The sequence below is a fragment of the Prionailurus viverrinus genome, chromosome A1 (assembly GCF_022837055.1).
Source record: "Prionailurus viverrinus isolate Anna chromosome A1, UM_Priviv_1.0, whole genome shotgun sequence".
NCBI lineage: Eukaryota > Metazoa > Chordata > Mammalia > Carnivora > Felidae > Prionailurus > Prionailurus viverrinus.
The window spans coordinates 140,344,312-140,361,305 of NC_062561.1; the positions used below are offsets into that span (position 1 = coordinate 140,344,312).

The 16,994-nt window shown below is 35.7% G+C and overlaps 1 protein-coding gene across 5 annotated transcripts in view; it reads right to left on the minus strand.

The window, feature by feature from the left end:
• The window catches only part of ANKRD31 (ankyrin repeat domain 31), a 137,570-nt gene that overhangs the window by 102,540 nt on the left and 18,036 nt on the right, over window positions 1-16,994 (minus strand). For 2 of the 5 annotated variants that reach the window (XM_047879451.1, XM_047879458.1), the window contains 5 exons: window positions 15,611-15,717; window positions 14,424-14,464; window positions 9,806-9,882; window positions 7,630-7,673; window positions 215-862 (listed from right to left, as the gene is read on the minus strand). In XM_047879451.1, coding sequence (XP_047735407.1) covers window positions 215-862; window positions 7,630-7,673; window positions 9,806-9,882; window positions 14,424-14,464; window positions 15,611-15,717 — 917 coding nt within the window. Of the gene's footprint in view, window positions 1-214; window positions 863-7,629; window positions 7,674-9,805; window positions 9,883-14,423; window positions 14,506-15,610; window positions 15,718-16,994 lie in introns of those variants that run through there. The other 3 variants (XM_047823193.1, XM_047823197.1, XM_047879463.1) reach the window with 3 other exon arrangements.

A 16,994-nucleotide genomic window follows, 5' to 3' on the forward strand; every position in this document is an offset into this window, starting at 1 on the left:
TGGTGAGAAACTTATATATTTTGACATTTGGACGCCTTGAAAAGTCTATCCCAGGCATCTCTAGAAAGATCAGTTTATACTTTAAATTCAAAAGCATCTTCTGAGCATTGATATTTGGGTAGAAAATATGAATTTAAAATAAAGTATATGGGCAATGAAGACTTGCCAAAGGTCATTATAAAAGGCAAAATGACAGACTCATACTTGCACTTACATGCTGCAGTGAAAGATGCTTGTCCTGCAGCTCAGCTAACTTAGAATCTTGGTCAAAAAGCCGAGGAGAACAAAGAGACTCCAAGTTCACCTCTGTTATTTGTATACAATCTTCACCAGTCTGAGACATCTTGGGCTCCACTCCTAAACATTCATTTCCAGCAGTGAGACTGCTGCCTCCCTCTGTTTTGTGACAGATGGGTCCCACAGTGGCTTCTGATAATGTGTTTAAGGCTGCTAACAATTCAGTTGGCAATGCATTATCCTTTGTGTTTTTTAGTAAATCTCTGTGACATGTCAAAGACACTGATATGGAACTTGGAGACTTGCTCAATGGGTTGGTCAACTCTTTAGGATCGAAATCACTCATTATTTCAAATAGTCTTTCCTCCTGAGTGATTTCTGGTGATGTGAGTAACCTTTCTAAGGTAGACACAAATGTTTTAAGAGAGCTTTCTTCATCCTTGGTTTCTTCAGAATTCATGGTCGACATGGCTTCATTTCTAGACTCAGAAAACATATTTGGTACTGCTAAGATCTTCTCTGGCTCTATTAACGATTTCTCCTTTACAACCACCACATTGGATACTCTAAGAGCAGTACGTGAGAGAAAGCTAATTTCAGGAGAGTCTCTGTCTGTGCTTAGTTCCTGTGTGTTCCAAATAGGAATTCCATCATTATAGCATATATAAAAAATTAAAATTAAAACTTTATAGTTTTCTAGTTTATCATCTTGAGAAATTACCACTAAAAAGTTTCAACAACTTCCTTCTGCTTCCATAAATAAAAACACTCTTTACTAATTTCCTATGCCAAATCACTAATGACTCTGAATACATCTACAGTGGACCAAGAGTAAAAATGGCTGGGTCATAATTATAGATGCCAATTATTTGTTTAGCTAAGTTTACATTATCTGTGCTAAGAGAAGAGGCAGAGATGGCATGTATAGTTAAATTAGAAACTGATTTCAAAAATTCACTGGAGTTAATAACCATAAAATTCTCCTTTGTCTAAAATAACACTGAATTTTTATTTACTTATAATGTTTATTTAAGAGAGAAAGAGCAGGGAAGGGGCAGAGAAAGACGGGAACAGAGGATCTGAAGCAATCTTTGTACTGATGGCAGAGAGCCCAACGTGGGGCCGAAACTCAAGATAATGACCTGAGCTGAAGTCAGATGCTTAACAGATCATGAGCCTCTTAATCACTACTAAATTTTTTAAAGATCAATAACCAGTAATAAATTTGGTGTAGTTTCACCTACTTTTTATTCCCCACCTCAGTATGAATATGTAAATGTGAAATAAAAAGGCCAAATGACAAAAGGTCAGAGGAAAACAGAGAAGAAATAAAGACATGGTTCTATGTAAATATTAAAAGCCCCAGGTATAAATCAACTGTGGTTGATTTAAACACATAAAACAAAGCTTGTATTTTTAAGTGACTATTATTTTTCAAAGACATCATCTTAATAGGTTATACCTATTCTTATAGTTTTTCCAATGTTCAAAATATCATTAGACTTCCTCTTTTGAAATTGGTTTCAAAAAATATTGATAAGCCACTCAAAAAAATGTCTCAATACTTTAAAGACACTGCACTTTTTTCTAACCATTAAAAACTGTTAATTTGCTTGACCCTAAATAACAGAATGAGTTTCAATGACTTTTGGCTATTTCTAAAAATCAAATCCACCTTCCAATGACACAGCACTCTAATAGAATGCATTGTGATTTGTAAGCCCTCCAATGTTCTGATTTCATTTGAATAATAGAAGTGAAAACCATTTTAGTCTTCCCATCCTTTCCAACTGCCACCATTTAACTTCTCTGTAAACAGCATACAGAGTTTAAGAAGACATTTATTTATTAGTAAACTATAATTTGCTCACAAAAGTAAAAGGAATTTAGAAAAAATTCAAGAACCCAGATCCTATCCATTCTTTAAGTCACAGTACAAGGTCTCATTCCTATTTGAAGGCCTTATATCTACTAAATTCAAGGTCATTGGGGCACCTGGGTGGCTCAGTCAGTTGTGCATCTGACTTTGGCTCAGGTCATGATCTTGAGCTTCGTGAGTTCGAGCCCAGCATTGGGCTTGCTGCTGTCAGCCTGTAAGCGCAGAGGCCACTTCAGATCCTCTGTCCCCCTCTCACTGCCCCTTCCCTGCTTGCGCTCTCCCAAAATAAATAAATATTAAAAAATAATAATAATAATTAAAAAATAAATTCAAAGTCATAGATATAATAAAGTACATATGTTGGACTCTGCCCTAAAGGAACTTAATTTCTAAATGAAGACTGAGGCATAAACACAAAGACATTAAATAAAGTATAAACAATGTCAAAACATTGTATGAATTCAAATGAATGGCATAAACAAAAGAGCCTAGTGTTACAAGAAGTTTTCTGGGGGGAAAAAACCAGAAGGTAGAAGAGGGTTCTCATGACTGCTTGAAGAATGGTTGGTTAAACAAAGTTAAGCAGGTTTCTTTACCATAAGACTTTTCAGAGCATGTGCATTAAAATCTCTGAGGAGACTTTAGGATATAGGTTCTCCAAATTTTTTTGTTCACAAATATCCTTTTTCTCAAGATCTCATCTACTAATGTCATAGGATACAAGCGACTGAAAAATGCTGACATAGTCAGTGAATAACGAATGCTTAAGAGGGAGCCATTACTTTGGTCAAGATTACCAGAGTCATCTGAGACAGATCCACACAGGAGAAAGGACTTGAGCCAGAAATTAATTTGTGAAGGATTTAAAGAAGGGAAAAACACATATTAAGTACCACCTAGGTGCCAGACACCACGAACTATCATTGCTCTCAGTCCTCACAGTAATCTTGTGAAACAGATATTGCTACTGGTATGTTACACACGTAAATGGACACACTTGTCCTTGAAACACACACTATCTGGTTCCAAATGTTATGTTCTTTCTCTTGCTTTCTGGCTCCTGACTTAAACAAAAGCATGGAGATGGTAATGTGTAACATATAGGTGAGATAAAATAAGGTACAAGTATGGCAGGGTGGACCTGGGGAGGTCCTTGACTACTTGAGTCTGTTGTGGGCAGAGTCAGTCTTACAGTTCTCTGATTCCCCACGGCACTCAGCAGAAAACAAAGCCAAAACAAGCACTCAACACATGGTTAGTGATTAGCAACTGGAAGATGGGAAAACAGTATCTAGCAGGAAATATTGAAGGAACTGGGGTAACACACAAACAGAAGGCATTTCTGCTACACCATCTCAGCAATTAGTTTGATAATAAGTTACATACTTCTCCTCTAGATAAACGGTAAGAGACTAATAATACTGGATAAGAAACACAGATCAATATACAGTATAAGGAAGATGGCAGAATAGAAAGACCCTAAGCTCACTTCATTCCACAGATACAACTAGATAACACATCAGAGTAAATAACTCAGAAAACGACCCAAAGACTGGCAGGACAAACTCCATAGGTAATTATAGAGAAGAGGCCACACTGAAGAGTATAGGAAGGACAGAGATGCAGTGGGGAGCTAAACAGACCTGCGGAATCTTCCCTGAGGGAAGAACTCCAGGGGATGGAGAGAAGAGAGAAACATACCATCACACTGACGGGAAGGGACCCAGGTAAAATAAATCCCTGTAACATTTGGCTTTGAAAACCAGAGGGGCTGAATTTCATGGGTTTTCACAACCAGTGGGACTTAAAACCTAGAACTTTAAAAATCAATAGGCTCACCTCTTGGAGAGCCAGGAGGGTAAAAGGAAACTAAGTCCCCACACTTAAAGAGACAGCACAAAAAAATAGCCTACAGAGATATACCATAGAAGCAGCAGTTTGGAAAATACTTGGGGAACAGGGGTGGGAAATTTGTTTACTCATCTCAGAATGTGTGCCAGAGGTGCAGGGATAGTTGGAAGACTTCTCCAGGAACAAAGTAGGTGGCAGGTGCCATTTCCTTCCCCATACTAAATACCTGGCCATATAGGGGGACCAGTCGGATACAGACAGTTGTTACCTAACTTCTAACAATACACCTGCTCCCATGGATTTTATGGATCCTCCCTTCCAACCCTACCAGGCTTGGTCCCCACCTGCACAGGACTGGGAGCAAATCTTGGTAACACTGTGGTCCCACCCCTAAGCACTTTTTGGATCCACCCCCTCCAAAAAGCTCTCAGTCACAGCCCATCCAAAGAGATGCAATTAAGACTCCCGAGTGTAGGGGCGCCTGGGTGGCGCAGTCGGTTAAGCGTCCGACTTCAGCCAGGTCACGATCTCGCGGTCCGTGAGTTCGAGCCCCGCGTCGGGCTCTGGGCTGATGGCTCAGAGCCTGGAGCCTGTTTCCGATTCTGTGTCTCCCTCTCTCTCTGCCCCTCCCCCGTTCATGCTCTGTCTCTCTCTGTCCCAAAAATAAATAAATGCTGAAGACTCCCGAGTGTACAAGCTGCCCTGACAGGGGCCAGCACCCCTTCAAAAGGGACTCCTGCCCTGGGGAGAAAGAAAAACCACAACACACACCAGTCTAAATGCAGCCCCAGTAGTGGGTGAGGGGCAGACTATAGCTTGCAGCTTGGAGCCTACTTTAGATTCTGTGCCTCCCTCTTTCTGCCCCTCCCCCACTTATACTCTGTCACTCTCTCTCTTTCTCTCTCTCAAAAATAAATAAACATAAAAAAAAAATAGTTAATATCTATTGTTCTCAAACTATTCCAAAAAATGAAGAGGAAGGAAAGCTATCAAATTAATTCTAAGAGGCCAGTATTAACCTGATACCCAAACCAGATAAAGACATCACAAAAAAAAATGACAGGCCAGTATCTCTGATGAACACAAATGCAAAAATCCTCAATAAAATGTTAGCAAACTGAACCTAACAATACATTAAAAAATCATTCACCCCAGTCAAGTGGGATTTATTCCCAGGATGCAAGGGGTGGTTCAGTATTTACAAAACAATCAACATGATATATCACATTAACAAGAGAAAGGATAAAAACCATATGATCATTTCAATCAATGCAGAAAAAACATCTGACAGAGTACAACACCTATTCATGATAAAAATCTTCAACAAAGTCGGTTTAGAGGGAACATACCTCAACATAATAAAGTCCATATAGGAAAACCCATAGCTGATGTCATACTCACCTAGGTTAGGAATGAGACAAGGATCCCCACTCTCACCACTTTTATTAGTGGAAGTCCTAGCCACAGCAATCAGATAACAAAAAAGAATAAGATATCCCAACTGTGAGGAAGAAGTAACACTTTGACTATTTGTAGATGACATGATACTATATTTAGAAAATCCTAAAGACTTCACCAAAAAACTACCAGACCTAATAATTCAGAAGGTTGCAGGATAAAATATTAATATACAGAAATCCATTGCATTTCCATTAACTAATAATAAAGAAGCAGAAAGAGAAATTAAGAAAACAATCCTATTTACAACTGCACCAAAAAGAGTAAAATACCTAGGAATAAACCTAGCCAAGGAGGTAAAAGACCTATACTCTGAAAACCATAAAGCACTGATAAAATAAATTGAAAACAACACAAAAAAATGGAAAGACATTCCATGCTGATGGATAGGAAGAATAAATATTGTTAAAATGCCCTTATTACCCTAAGCAAAATACATATTTAATGCAATCCCTATCAAAATACCAACAGCATTTTCCACAGAACTACAACAAATAAACCTAAAATTTGTATGGAACCACAAAAGACCCCAAATAGCCATCTTCATTCCAAAGTTACTAACTTTTGGATTTCTCACATTTCATTTTTCATCCTAGGCTGGTGGCAGATAATCAGGTTAACCAGTATACACAGTGATAAGCAAATTTCCACAGGTCCTAAAATGTAAACAAGTTCACACACACTTTTTATCAGAAATAGTGCTTGGAAGGACATATTTTTTATATTATGTTTTTAAAAATAGGTAGTCCTTAAGTGACTTTGTTTCAAAAGTTCACATGTGAGCTATGTGATGTTTAATTAACTGGTATTGACTTCAAACAATAAAAATTCATTAAAAGCCATATTGATACATTAAAAAAAAAAAAAGACCCTGAATAGCCAAAGCAATCTTGAAAAAGAAAAATAAAGCTGGAAGTATCACAATCCCAATTTTCAAGTGATACTACAGAGCTGTCATAATCACAACAGTATGGTATTGGCACAAAAACAGACACACAGATCAATGAAAGAGAACAGAAAGCCCAGAAATAAACCCATGATGATATGGTCAATTAATCTTCAACAAAGGAGGCAAAAAAATGAAATGAGAAAAAGTCTTCAACAAATGGTGCTGGGAAAACTGAATAGCTACATGCAAAAGAATGAAACTGGACCAGTGATACCATACACAAAAAATAAAATCAAAACTGATTAAGAACCTAAATGTGAGACCTAAAATCATAAAAATCATAGAAGAGAACACAGGCAGGAATGTCTCTGATATCACCCATAGCAATATTTTTCTAGATATGGTTCCTAAAGCAAGAGAAACAAAAGCAAAAATAAACTCTTGGGACTACAAATAAAAAGCTATGCGGCTAAGGCAACGATTAACAATCAACAAAACTAAAAGACTGAATGGGAAAAGATATTTGCAAATGACATACCCAATAAAGGATTAGTATCTAAAACATATAAACAATGTATACAGAAGTGTCCGGGTGGCTCAGTCAGTTAAGCGTCTTACTGACTCTTCATATCAACTCCAGTCATGATCTCACGAATTGTGAAATTCCAAATTATAGAAGCAGTGCAGGTCCATTGATATATGGATAAAGAAGAAATGGTATATACATAATGGAATATTATTCAGCCATAAAAAGGAATGAAATCTTGCCATGTGCAATAAATGGATGGATCTGGAGTATAATGCTAAGCAAAGTAAGTTCGTCAAAGACAAATACCATATGATTTCACTCATATGTGGAATTTAACAAAACAAATGAACAAATCAAAAAGAGACAAACCAAAAAACAGACAGTTAACTATAAAATACAAACATGCTTATCGGGGGGAGGGAGATGGGGGTAGGGGTGAAATAGGTGAAGAGGATTAAGAATACACTTATCTTGCTTAACACTGAGTAATTTATAGAGTTCTTCAGTCACTACATTGTACACTTGAAACTAATATAACACTCTGTGTTAATGACACTGGAATTAAAATACAAAAAAGAAACACAGATCAAGAGAATACTATTAAAGATAAAGGAAGAACAAATACTGGAAGGGGTTGTTAGACAAGGATACATTTCTATTTACTGAAATGGTTTAGTCATATTCTCACAGAGGGAAAGAATCTAAATGGCTAAACTTTAATCAATATAATGTTTTAAAAATCTAAACACATGATCTGCATAGCCAATCTCTGTTATATAGACCAACCTTTTCTGGGTGTGGTAAAATTTCAGGATTTTCAGCCTCAGGCCCTAGAAGATAACCATACATTTTACTCCAGTTTTATTAAAGCACTAAAAACATACCCTCTCACTTACCATTTCTTAATCATGTAACTTGAAATGACTCCCTCAGACATTCGTGTGATTTATAAAATATTTTATAAATATTATACCTATTTATTGATATAAAAGTATCATTACACTGGCAATAAACAAAAAAAATTTTTTTCCACTTCTTTAAAATATACTACTTTACATGAAGATAGGTAAAATTATAATTATTTAGAATTGGTTCAGCTAAAACCCAGCTTCTCTATTTCGGCTGAGTGATTCTAAGAATAGGTAAGTACAAAGAGCACAAAATCTTATCTCCTTTCTCAGGGTCATTATCTTCTCCATTATGGGTAATAGAATATAAATTAATTTATGCTGTCAAGTTAGGCATGTAAAGGAACACCCCATGTAGGGGCCAAAAGGAATCAGGAGGTTGTCCTAAATATGACTTCCCCTTTACCTCCTCACTCTGCTCCCTCTGCAATTCATACCAAGTGAAGTTGAAGGAGGATCAGGAAAAAAGGTATTTCTCAAATTCCATTCCTCTTGCTTCATACCTTCACCATCAAGGACCAGGTACTCTGACATACTTAGGTAGGAAATTAGGGCTCTTTGGAGTTTCAGGCATATGCTTGAATCATTCACTGGTTTCTTTTGATTAGGCAGTATCTAGAGCTACAGCGTAATCCAAGTAATTGTCTGGTAACCTTACCATGCATCCTCACAAGCAACACAGGTTTTTCAGGAAAAAATAAGCATAAATACGCTTATCACATGGTGCAAAAATCTGCCTCTTACTGTTTTTTTGTTTTGTTTTACCTTTGCCATTTGATGATGACAAAGCTATGAAAATCAGCTAGGAAGGCTAACATCATGGCATTGCACACCCTCACAGGATGAAGAGCAAAAAGTTATTATGAATAAATAACTTCTTATCCTTGCATTAGAATTCTTTGTGCCAAGCAATGATGATAATACATGATGTTGTGTATATCTTATCATTTAAAATCTTATCTCTAGTTGTTTAAAATTTTAGCACAAATGAAAGAAACACTGTAATACAATAGATACATTTTCAATTATCTCTTTTTTTTTAACTATCTGATCCTTGGGGAGTTAGTTTAAAAACACAGAAAAAGACTTCATCTACTTTTGCCTTCTCTAAATTGTAAAGCAAATCCTCAAAACCACCTCCTTCTATATTGTTTTTAATCACCTCATCACCAAAAATGATCATTCTTCTATGCTAATACTTACTATTTTTAAAATTTGACAAGCTGGTATAATAAAATATAGTATACTAGTTTGACTATTATATTAAAAATAAATGTTATTTAGAGGAAATTCTCATTTTCTAGCTACAAAATTTACTTAAAACATTTTTTACAAATTAAAAAAATTTTGTGGAGTTTTGGTCTTTTAATAAATTATTAAAAGATTTTGTACATTTCCTACTAACACTTGAGACAAAATGTAGTAGTAACATGAATGTAGGAAAAAAGAATTCTAAAGTGCCAAATGAGAAGAAAATGCTCAGAGGAGCTAAATTTTAACTCATCAACAATTACAACAATTACTAATTTGTTTATTTTGATCATTCTACAATTTGGTTAGTATTACTTTTGAACGATTGTATTAGAACAGAGCTAGCAATACTAGCTAACAATTTAATAGTTTCCTTACATGTAATTTAACCTAAAGTCTAGGATGATAATAAAATGAGCTTCCTGTTCTGAACACTCTGAAAGGAATAAAAGGATGAGGGAGTTGCAGTGAAGTGCCAGAGGGGAAAAGGAGCGTCTAGTCACAGCAGCTTCATGGCAGCAAGAAAAACCACGAAGTCAAAATCCTGGTGCCCATGGCACTTTTAAAGGCTTGCAACTCAGAAGTTCAGTGAGGGTGGTGGTAAGAATGCACAGATAGCAACAGCATCATATGGCATGCGTGGCTTTCAGAAGGCCAAATGTCTTGCATTTCCCACACTTTTAACTTCCTACTCATTTGGCCTTCTGAGAGCCATTAACGCAAATAAATCCATATCTAACTAAGCCTTCTATTTTTAGGCAAAGAAAAATTTACTTTGTATGACTCTACCCATAAAAACATACCTTGAATGCTTCGGTGGTTCAGTGAAAGTTCAGCCTGGGGAAATGATTCAGTGACCACTGGAAAACTTTTTCTATGCCTAAAAAATCAATCAATTAATAAATAGATACAAATTTTGAAACGTTAAGAAAAAAACACTTTCTCATTCAAATACAATTTAAACTTTTTTTTTTCATTTAAAGGAATTTCAAAATTGCATGATTTTTTTTGGTCCATCATTTTAATTACTTTTACAATTACTACCAATTTGCTAACATTTATACTTCAAGTATTTACAAAAATGAACAAGCTGAAAACTTAATGGTGAAGTTCAGGAGTGTAAACATGATAACCTTACATTTAGATGTAGAAATCACTTTGGGATGACAGTACCAAGGATAGTGGGGGAGAAAAATTGGTCCTGGTTTATGTATCTCGGTTATCGAAATCCTACAATACATTGAAAGCTTGTCATTATAGTTTTAAATGTAAGTGAAAGTCACTAATGAGAAAATTCTCAGATATTTATAATATCTTGTATTTCACAGTAGGCAAAGAACACATATGAAATATTGATGGAAAGAGATTGAAAGCAAAATAGGAGTCATGCTACCCTGCAATTTTATCATCTGCCCTGGGATAATTAAAAGTTGACTGAAGAAAAGCACTCAGTTAATTATTTTTTCCTTAATCTAATTTACTACACAAAGGCAATCAAGATATTTCTCTTAAAAAAAGAACAAAACCCTCTTGTTCCAGCTGTTTTGAGAGAAGTTTTACACATCAGGCATGGTTACTTGAAGCCTAAGCAAGAATAATTAATTGAACACTTTCTCCTGTCTAAAAACAGAAGTGATCAATATACGCTACCTTGAAAATGGAACTGAAGCTGCTCATACAGAATAACTTCTATGAGGCAAATAGGAATGAATGTTGATTTTTTTCCCCTAAAATGTGATTCTTTGAGAAGAACAAGCTGACTTAAAACAAAATAAAATCATAGTCTGAGTCAACGACTGAATGTTTTTCCTTAATTACAAAGGAGAATTTAAGACATAAGTCTGAAAATAGAGCAAACTTTCAACTAAATTATTAAAAAATAGTTATTTATATTAAGTAACAGAGCAAATAATGTACACGTCTAACAGAGGAATAATTAAATGATTATTAGTATACAGTCAAGTTATACAGTGAAATACTGTGAGGTCACCAAAATTCATGTTTTTAAATAATATTAATCACATAAGAAAATAATTTGATAATTACTAAAAATTTTTAAAAAGGAAACAAAAAATTATAGAATGACTCTAATTTTGCAAAAAAATATAAACAGAAGTAAAACTATAAAAAAGCCTGAAATAAAATGTACCAAAATGTTAACAATGGGTCTCTAGGGCATGGATGCTGTGTTAGCCTTACCTAGTCTTCTTTCTTCCTCCATTTCTGTAGATGAACTTACAGTGCTAATACATTCAATAATAGAGTTATTTTAATAGGCTGGTTCTCAAACTTTTTGTTCTTTGGTCTCCTTTACACTCTTAAAAATTACTGAGAAACTCAAATGGCTTTTATTTACATGCAATATATTATATTTAATATAATTTTTATAATTTTATATTATTTGTAAATATATTTATATTTATGTAAAATTTAAAATAGAGAAATTTTAAAAAATAATCATTAACTTAAAAATAACAGTGAAAGTACATTTATCACGATGAGCACTGAGTAAGATACAGAATTGCTGAATCACTACATCATATACCTGAAACTAATATAACACTGTATGTTAACTATACTGGAATTAACATAAAAAAAATAAAATTAAAAATAAATAAAAATAAAAAAACAATAATCCAGTAACGTTAATATAATTTTATGAAAATTTATTATATTTTTCAAAATGAAAATGTGGCATTATTTAACATTTTGAAAAAACTATGGCTTCGATAAAAGCCAGTTGTCATCTCATTATCTGCTACTGCATTCAATTTTTTGCCAAGCATTGTTTTTTTAGTTCTTTGTTTGTTTTGAGAGAGAGATCTGGGGGTGGGGAGGAAAGGGGCAAGGGGGAGAGAGAGAGAGAGAGAGAGAGAGAGAGAGAGAGAGAGAGAGAGGAAGGGAGGAAGGGAGGGAGGGAGAGGGAGGGAGAGAGACTCCATGCTCAGCACAGAGCCTGACCTGGGGCTTGCCATGACCCTGGAATTAGGATCTGAGCCGAAATCAAGAGTCAAACACTCAACCAACTGAGACACCCAGGTGCCCCACCATACAAATACTGTTTTATTTGAAGTATATAACAAAAATCTGGCCCCGTACAGGTATGCAGTTGGAAAAGGAAGGAGTATTTTAGCAGTCTTTTTGGATAACTCTAGTATCACACCAAAACTCTAAAAGGAATAACTTTACAGGTGAATTGGAAATGTAGAAATTGAAACACCAACGAACTTTTTGTATTCTGTCACATTATAACCCAATGGTCTATTTGCACTTTGAATGGATCTTTCACCTGCATGTGATTTTGTGACATTATGCATTTGTCTTTTAGAAAATACTAATTCACTGAGTTATGCAGATCTTCCTTATACTGACAGATTATTAAAAATCAGAAAGATCACTTTTATAAATATGATCTCACTGGATCCACTGATCTCACTGGAAAATTTTAAGTACTGGGAAGCCATCAAGGTTGAGGTGGTAAAAACAAGTTTTCCTAACCTCTTATTTTCACTTGAAAGCTAGAACTTTTTCATTGGCAACAAATATCATAAGCTTTTCCTTGAAGTGACTGGCTTACTTCATTCATTTTCAAGACCATGTCTGCCATATACCCAAGTATGAATGTTATTTTGTCTGTCAATTATTCTTCCAAGTTCAAAGAAAAAGTGAGCTAATTTTCTTACAATGTTTATAATTCAAACAAATGCACAAGTGTTCTTAAGACAACTATCATGCTTCAGTATGCACAGAAGTACTTAGGCATACTTCCCCATCACTGCACAGCACATCAAGAAGATATATATTCAAGGGTAGGAATTCAATAAAACAATAACCTTTCTGCTTCATCAAATGCATTAAGTGAAGCTGAGTTTTTCTTCCTTTTCTTTTTTAAGTGCTAGTTCATGGGAGTGAAAATTACAGTGACTACTAATACTAATGGGTGCCACTGCCCTGATTCTTACTAAGGCTCCAGCATTTTACCCACCACTTACTTTAGCACTGTATGTGCAAATGTCAATACTATGAAAGAGGCAAATAATGTGTAGTATTATTATGAAAATGCCTTTTTAAAAAAATTTTTTAAGTTTATTTCTTTTGAGAGAGAGAGAGAAAGCACAATCAGGGGAGGAGATAAGAGAAGTGAAGAAAAAGAGAATCCCAAGCAGGCTCGGAGCTTCAGCGCAGAGCCTGATGCAGGGCTCAATCTCAGGAACCATGAGATCATGACCTGAGCTGAAATCACGAGTCAGATGTTCAACCAACTGAGCCACCCAGGTTCCCATGAAAATAGTTTTGATCTCACAGACCCTCTAGAAAAAGTCTCAAGGACTCTGAAGGGGTCTGCAGACCATACTTTGAGAACCGTTTTTTGTTTTTTTTTAATATGTTTATTTAGTTTTGAGGGAGAGAGACAACAAGTGGAGGAGGGGCAGAGACAGGGAGACAGAGTGGACTCCAAGCTGACAGCAGAGAGCCTGATGCAGGGCTCAAACTCACCAACTGTGAGATCATAACCTGAGCCACAGTCTGATGCTTAACTGACTGAGCCACCCAGGTGCCATGCGAACCATTGTTCAAAAAAAAACTGAAAGGATAAAGCCTTTTAAAATACAATAATTCTACAAAGTCTAATTTCAATAAGGTCTACAAATTCTTCCTTCATGTCATGCTATAAATTTACTTTTTAAATAACATTAATAGAGAAATCAACTTAATATGAACCAATCCTCATGAAATGAAACTTATCTAGAATATTTGTAAATAACACTTATGCTGCTAAAGGGGCATTTGTTTTTCTTCCAAGATTTTATTTATTTTTAAATTTTTTTTTTTAACGTTTATTTATTTTCGAGACAGAGAGAGACAGAGCATGAACGGGGGAGGGTCAGAGACAGGGAGACACAGAATCTGAAACAGGATCCAGGCTCTGAGCTATCAGCACAGAGCCCGACGCGGGGCTCGAACTCACGGACCGCGAGATCATGACCTGAGCCGATGTCGGCCGCTTAACCGACTGAGCCACCCAGGCGCCCCTTCCAAGATTTTATTTAAATTCAAGTTAGTTAATGTACAGTGTAGTACACTTTCAGGAGTACACTTTCAGGAGTAGATCTAAGTGATTCACCACTTACATATAACACCCAGTGCTTATCCCAACAAGCGCCCTCCTTAATGCCCATCACCCATTTAGCCCATCCCCCACCCACTTCCCTCCATCAAGCCTCAGTTTGTTCTCTATAATTAAGAGTCTCTTATGGTTAGCCTCCCTCTCTGTTTTTATTTTATTTTATTTTTTAAAGGGACAACCATTTAAAAAAATACAATAATTCTAAAACTCCTGAGAAAATGAAGACTTGTTTTAGTGTGTAAAATTACAAAAAAAATCTACAATATAACAAAGCCAGAAATTAATATACTTACTGGAATAGAGCTTGACTTTGTTCCATTTCATCTTGAGGTTGCTGGGGGCGGGGGGGAAGATTTTGTTTCTAAATGATAAATGCTAATACAAGAATTAAAAATTTAACATTTAAAATAATCTTATGTTATTGTTTCTTAGCATTTTTTGTTGTGGTAAAATATATATATAACACAAAATTCACCATCATAACCATTTTATACATACAGTTCTGTGGCATTTTGTGCACACTGTTGTCCAACCATCATCAACATCCAGCTAGAGTACTTTTTCATCTTTTCCAACTGAAACTCGATACCTATGAAGTACTAACTCCCCATTCACCCCTCTCCCAACCCCTGGTACCTACTCTTCTACTTTCTGTTGCTCTGAAACTAAATACCTAATATAAAAGGAACCATATAATATTTGTCCTTTTGTGTCTGAACTTATTTCACTTATCATGTCTTCAAGGTTAACCCATGCTGTACCATGAATCACTATCTCCTTTTTTTAATTCCATTTTATGTATGTACCACATTTTGTTTATCCACTCAACTGTTGATGGATGCTTGTGCTACTATCACCTTTTGGCTATTTGAATAATGTTTCAGTGAACATGGATGTACAAATATATTTTGGAGTCACTGCTTTCACTTATTCTGGGTATATACCCAGAAGTTCCACATGAAAGAGAGATAGATAAGGAAAGCAAAGAGAGGAAGAAATGAGACATTTTCAACATCCCCCTTTAAAAAAAAGAGGCTTGGGGCGCCTGGGTGGCTCCGTCGGTTGAGAGTCCGACGTCAGTTGAGCGTCCGACTTCGGCTCATGATCTCGTGGTTTGTGAGTTTGAGCCCTGCGTCGGGCTCTGTGCTGACAGCTCAGAACCTGGAGCCTGCTTCAAATTCTGTGTCTCCCCATCTCTCGGCCCCTCCCCTGCTCATGCTCTCTTTCTCTCAATAATAAATAAATGTTAAAAAAAATTTTTTTTAATAAAAATAAACAAACAAACAAATAAATAAATAAATAAATAAGGCTTTCACCAAAGTTACAACAAAGAAACAGAATGGCTAAGAAACGGTAAAAAACTGAGCAAGGGAAGAAAGAAAATAACAGACAAAAAGAATTAATCATTAGTAATTTGTCACTCTTTGAAATAGCATTTCCAATTTTTAATAAGTATGTATTTAATCAACATGCTACCTACCTGTAAGACTGCCTTGTCATTAAGAGGCATTATCTTATTTTTACTCATTTGCTCTTGGGGATTATCTCTCAGTTTAAACCCAAGTTGAATCTCAGGAGAAAGTTTGCCTAGAATGAAACAATCATAAATCCTTTGAAAATAGTCTCATTGCTCTGCTTTGGCAACAGCTCTATGATTTTATAGAAACTACAAAATGTCATTTAAATTTATTTTGTGAATTATAATTTCCTAACTGCCACTTCTGTATACCAAAGTTTTTAAGTTATTAATTTCAAAGAAACATATATACTACACTGGAATAAAACAACACTTGATATTTATTGTTTCAGGATGAATGAATGCAAAGGATAAGTAAAGACAATATACAGACTTAAGCCCCACTAGAAGGAGTATTTTCTTTTTTTTTAATTTCATTTTAGGTCATTTTTGAAAACTTGTAATGCTAGTATAAAATACAAAAACAGTCAGAGTTTTGTGTTTTTAAGATGGGAAATTGAGCTCCTATTTTAACTTTTCTTCTCTTCTTAGTTCCTGAAAAGAATCCAAACAAAAGAGTTTTTTTTTTTTTGAATAAAATCTGAAGCAGCAATGAGAAAAAATGAAATATACCCACCAAGGATCAAAATGAGAATGTATTAAAGGGAAACCAGAGGTGCCTGAATGATCAGTTGGTTGAGCATCTGACTCTTGAGCCAGAGTTCAGGTCATGATCTCGTAGTTTGTGGGATCAAGCCCCACGTTGGGCTCTGTGCTGACAACGCAGAGCCTGATTGGGATTCTCTCTCTCTCTCTCTCTCTCTCTCTCTCTCTGCCCCTTTCCCACTTCTGTACTCACATGCACGTGCATGGATCCCGTCTCTTTCTTAAAATAAACATTTTTTTAAAAAAGGGAAACCAAACATTGGTAAACAGCATGTCACTCAACAAAGGAAAAGGAGGGGCTCCTTCAGAAGTAACTATTTGGATTTCTTCCATCAGAATCTCAGAAAACCACCCAGCTCAGAGCAAATCCAACAAAAAGATTGAAGAGGGTACACTGGAAGCTCTCAGTGGGTCTCACACTTCACTGAGCTTGCTGTTTGTACCAAGGAGCTCAGGATGAATGCTATGGCCAGCTACTCTCTGTGGGAAGGTATCTTCCCTACCAGATACAGAAATGTACTTAAAACCAAGGTTTATAAAATAATGCAGTGACGGCACAGCAGTAAAAAAAGCCAAAGAGATCAAAGAAACAAAAAAAGTGGAAAGACTATATATATATAGTGGTATATATACCATATATATATATATGCCCTACAATGTATCTGCCCCCACAATAATGGTATTTTAAACAGTGGCAGGGTGCCTGGAGGGCTCAACAGATTGAGTGCCCAACTCTTGGCCT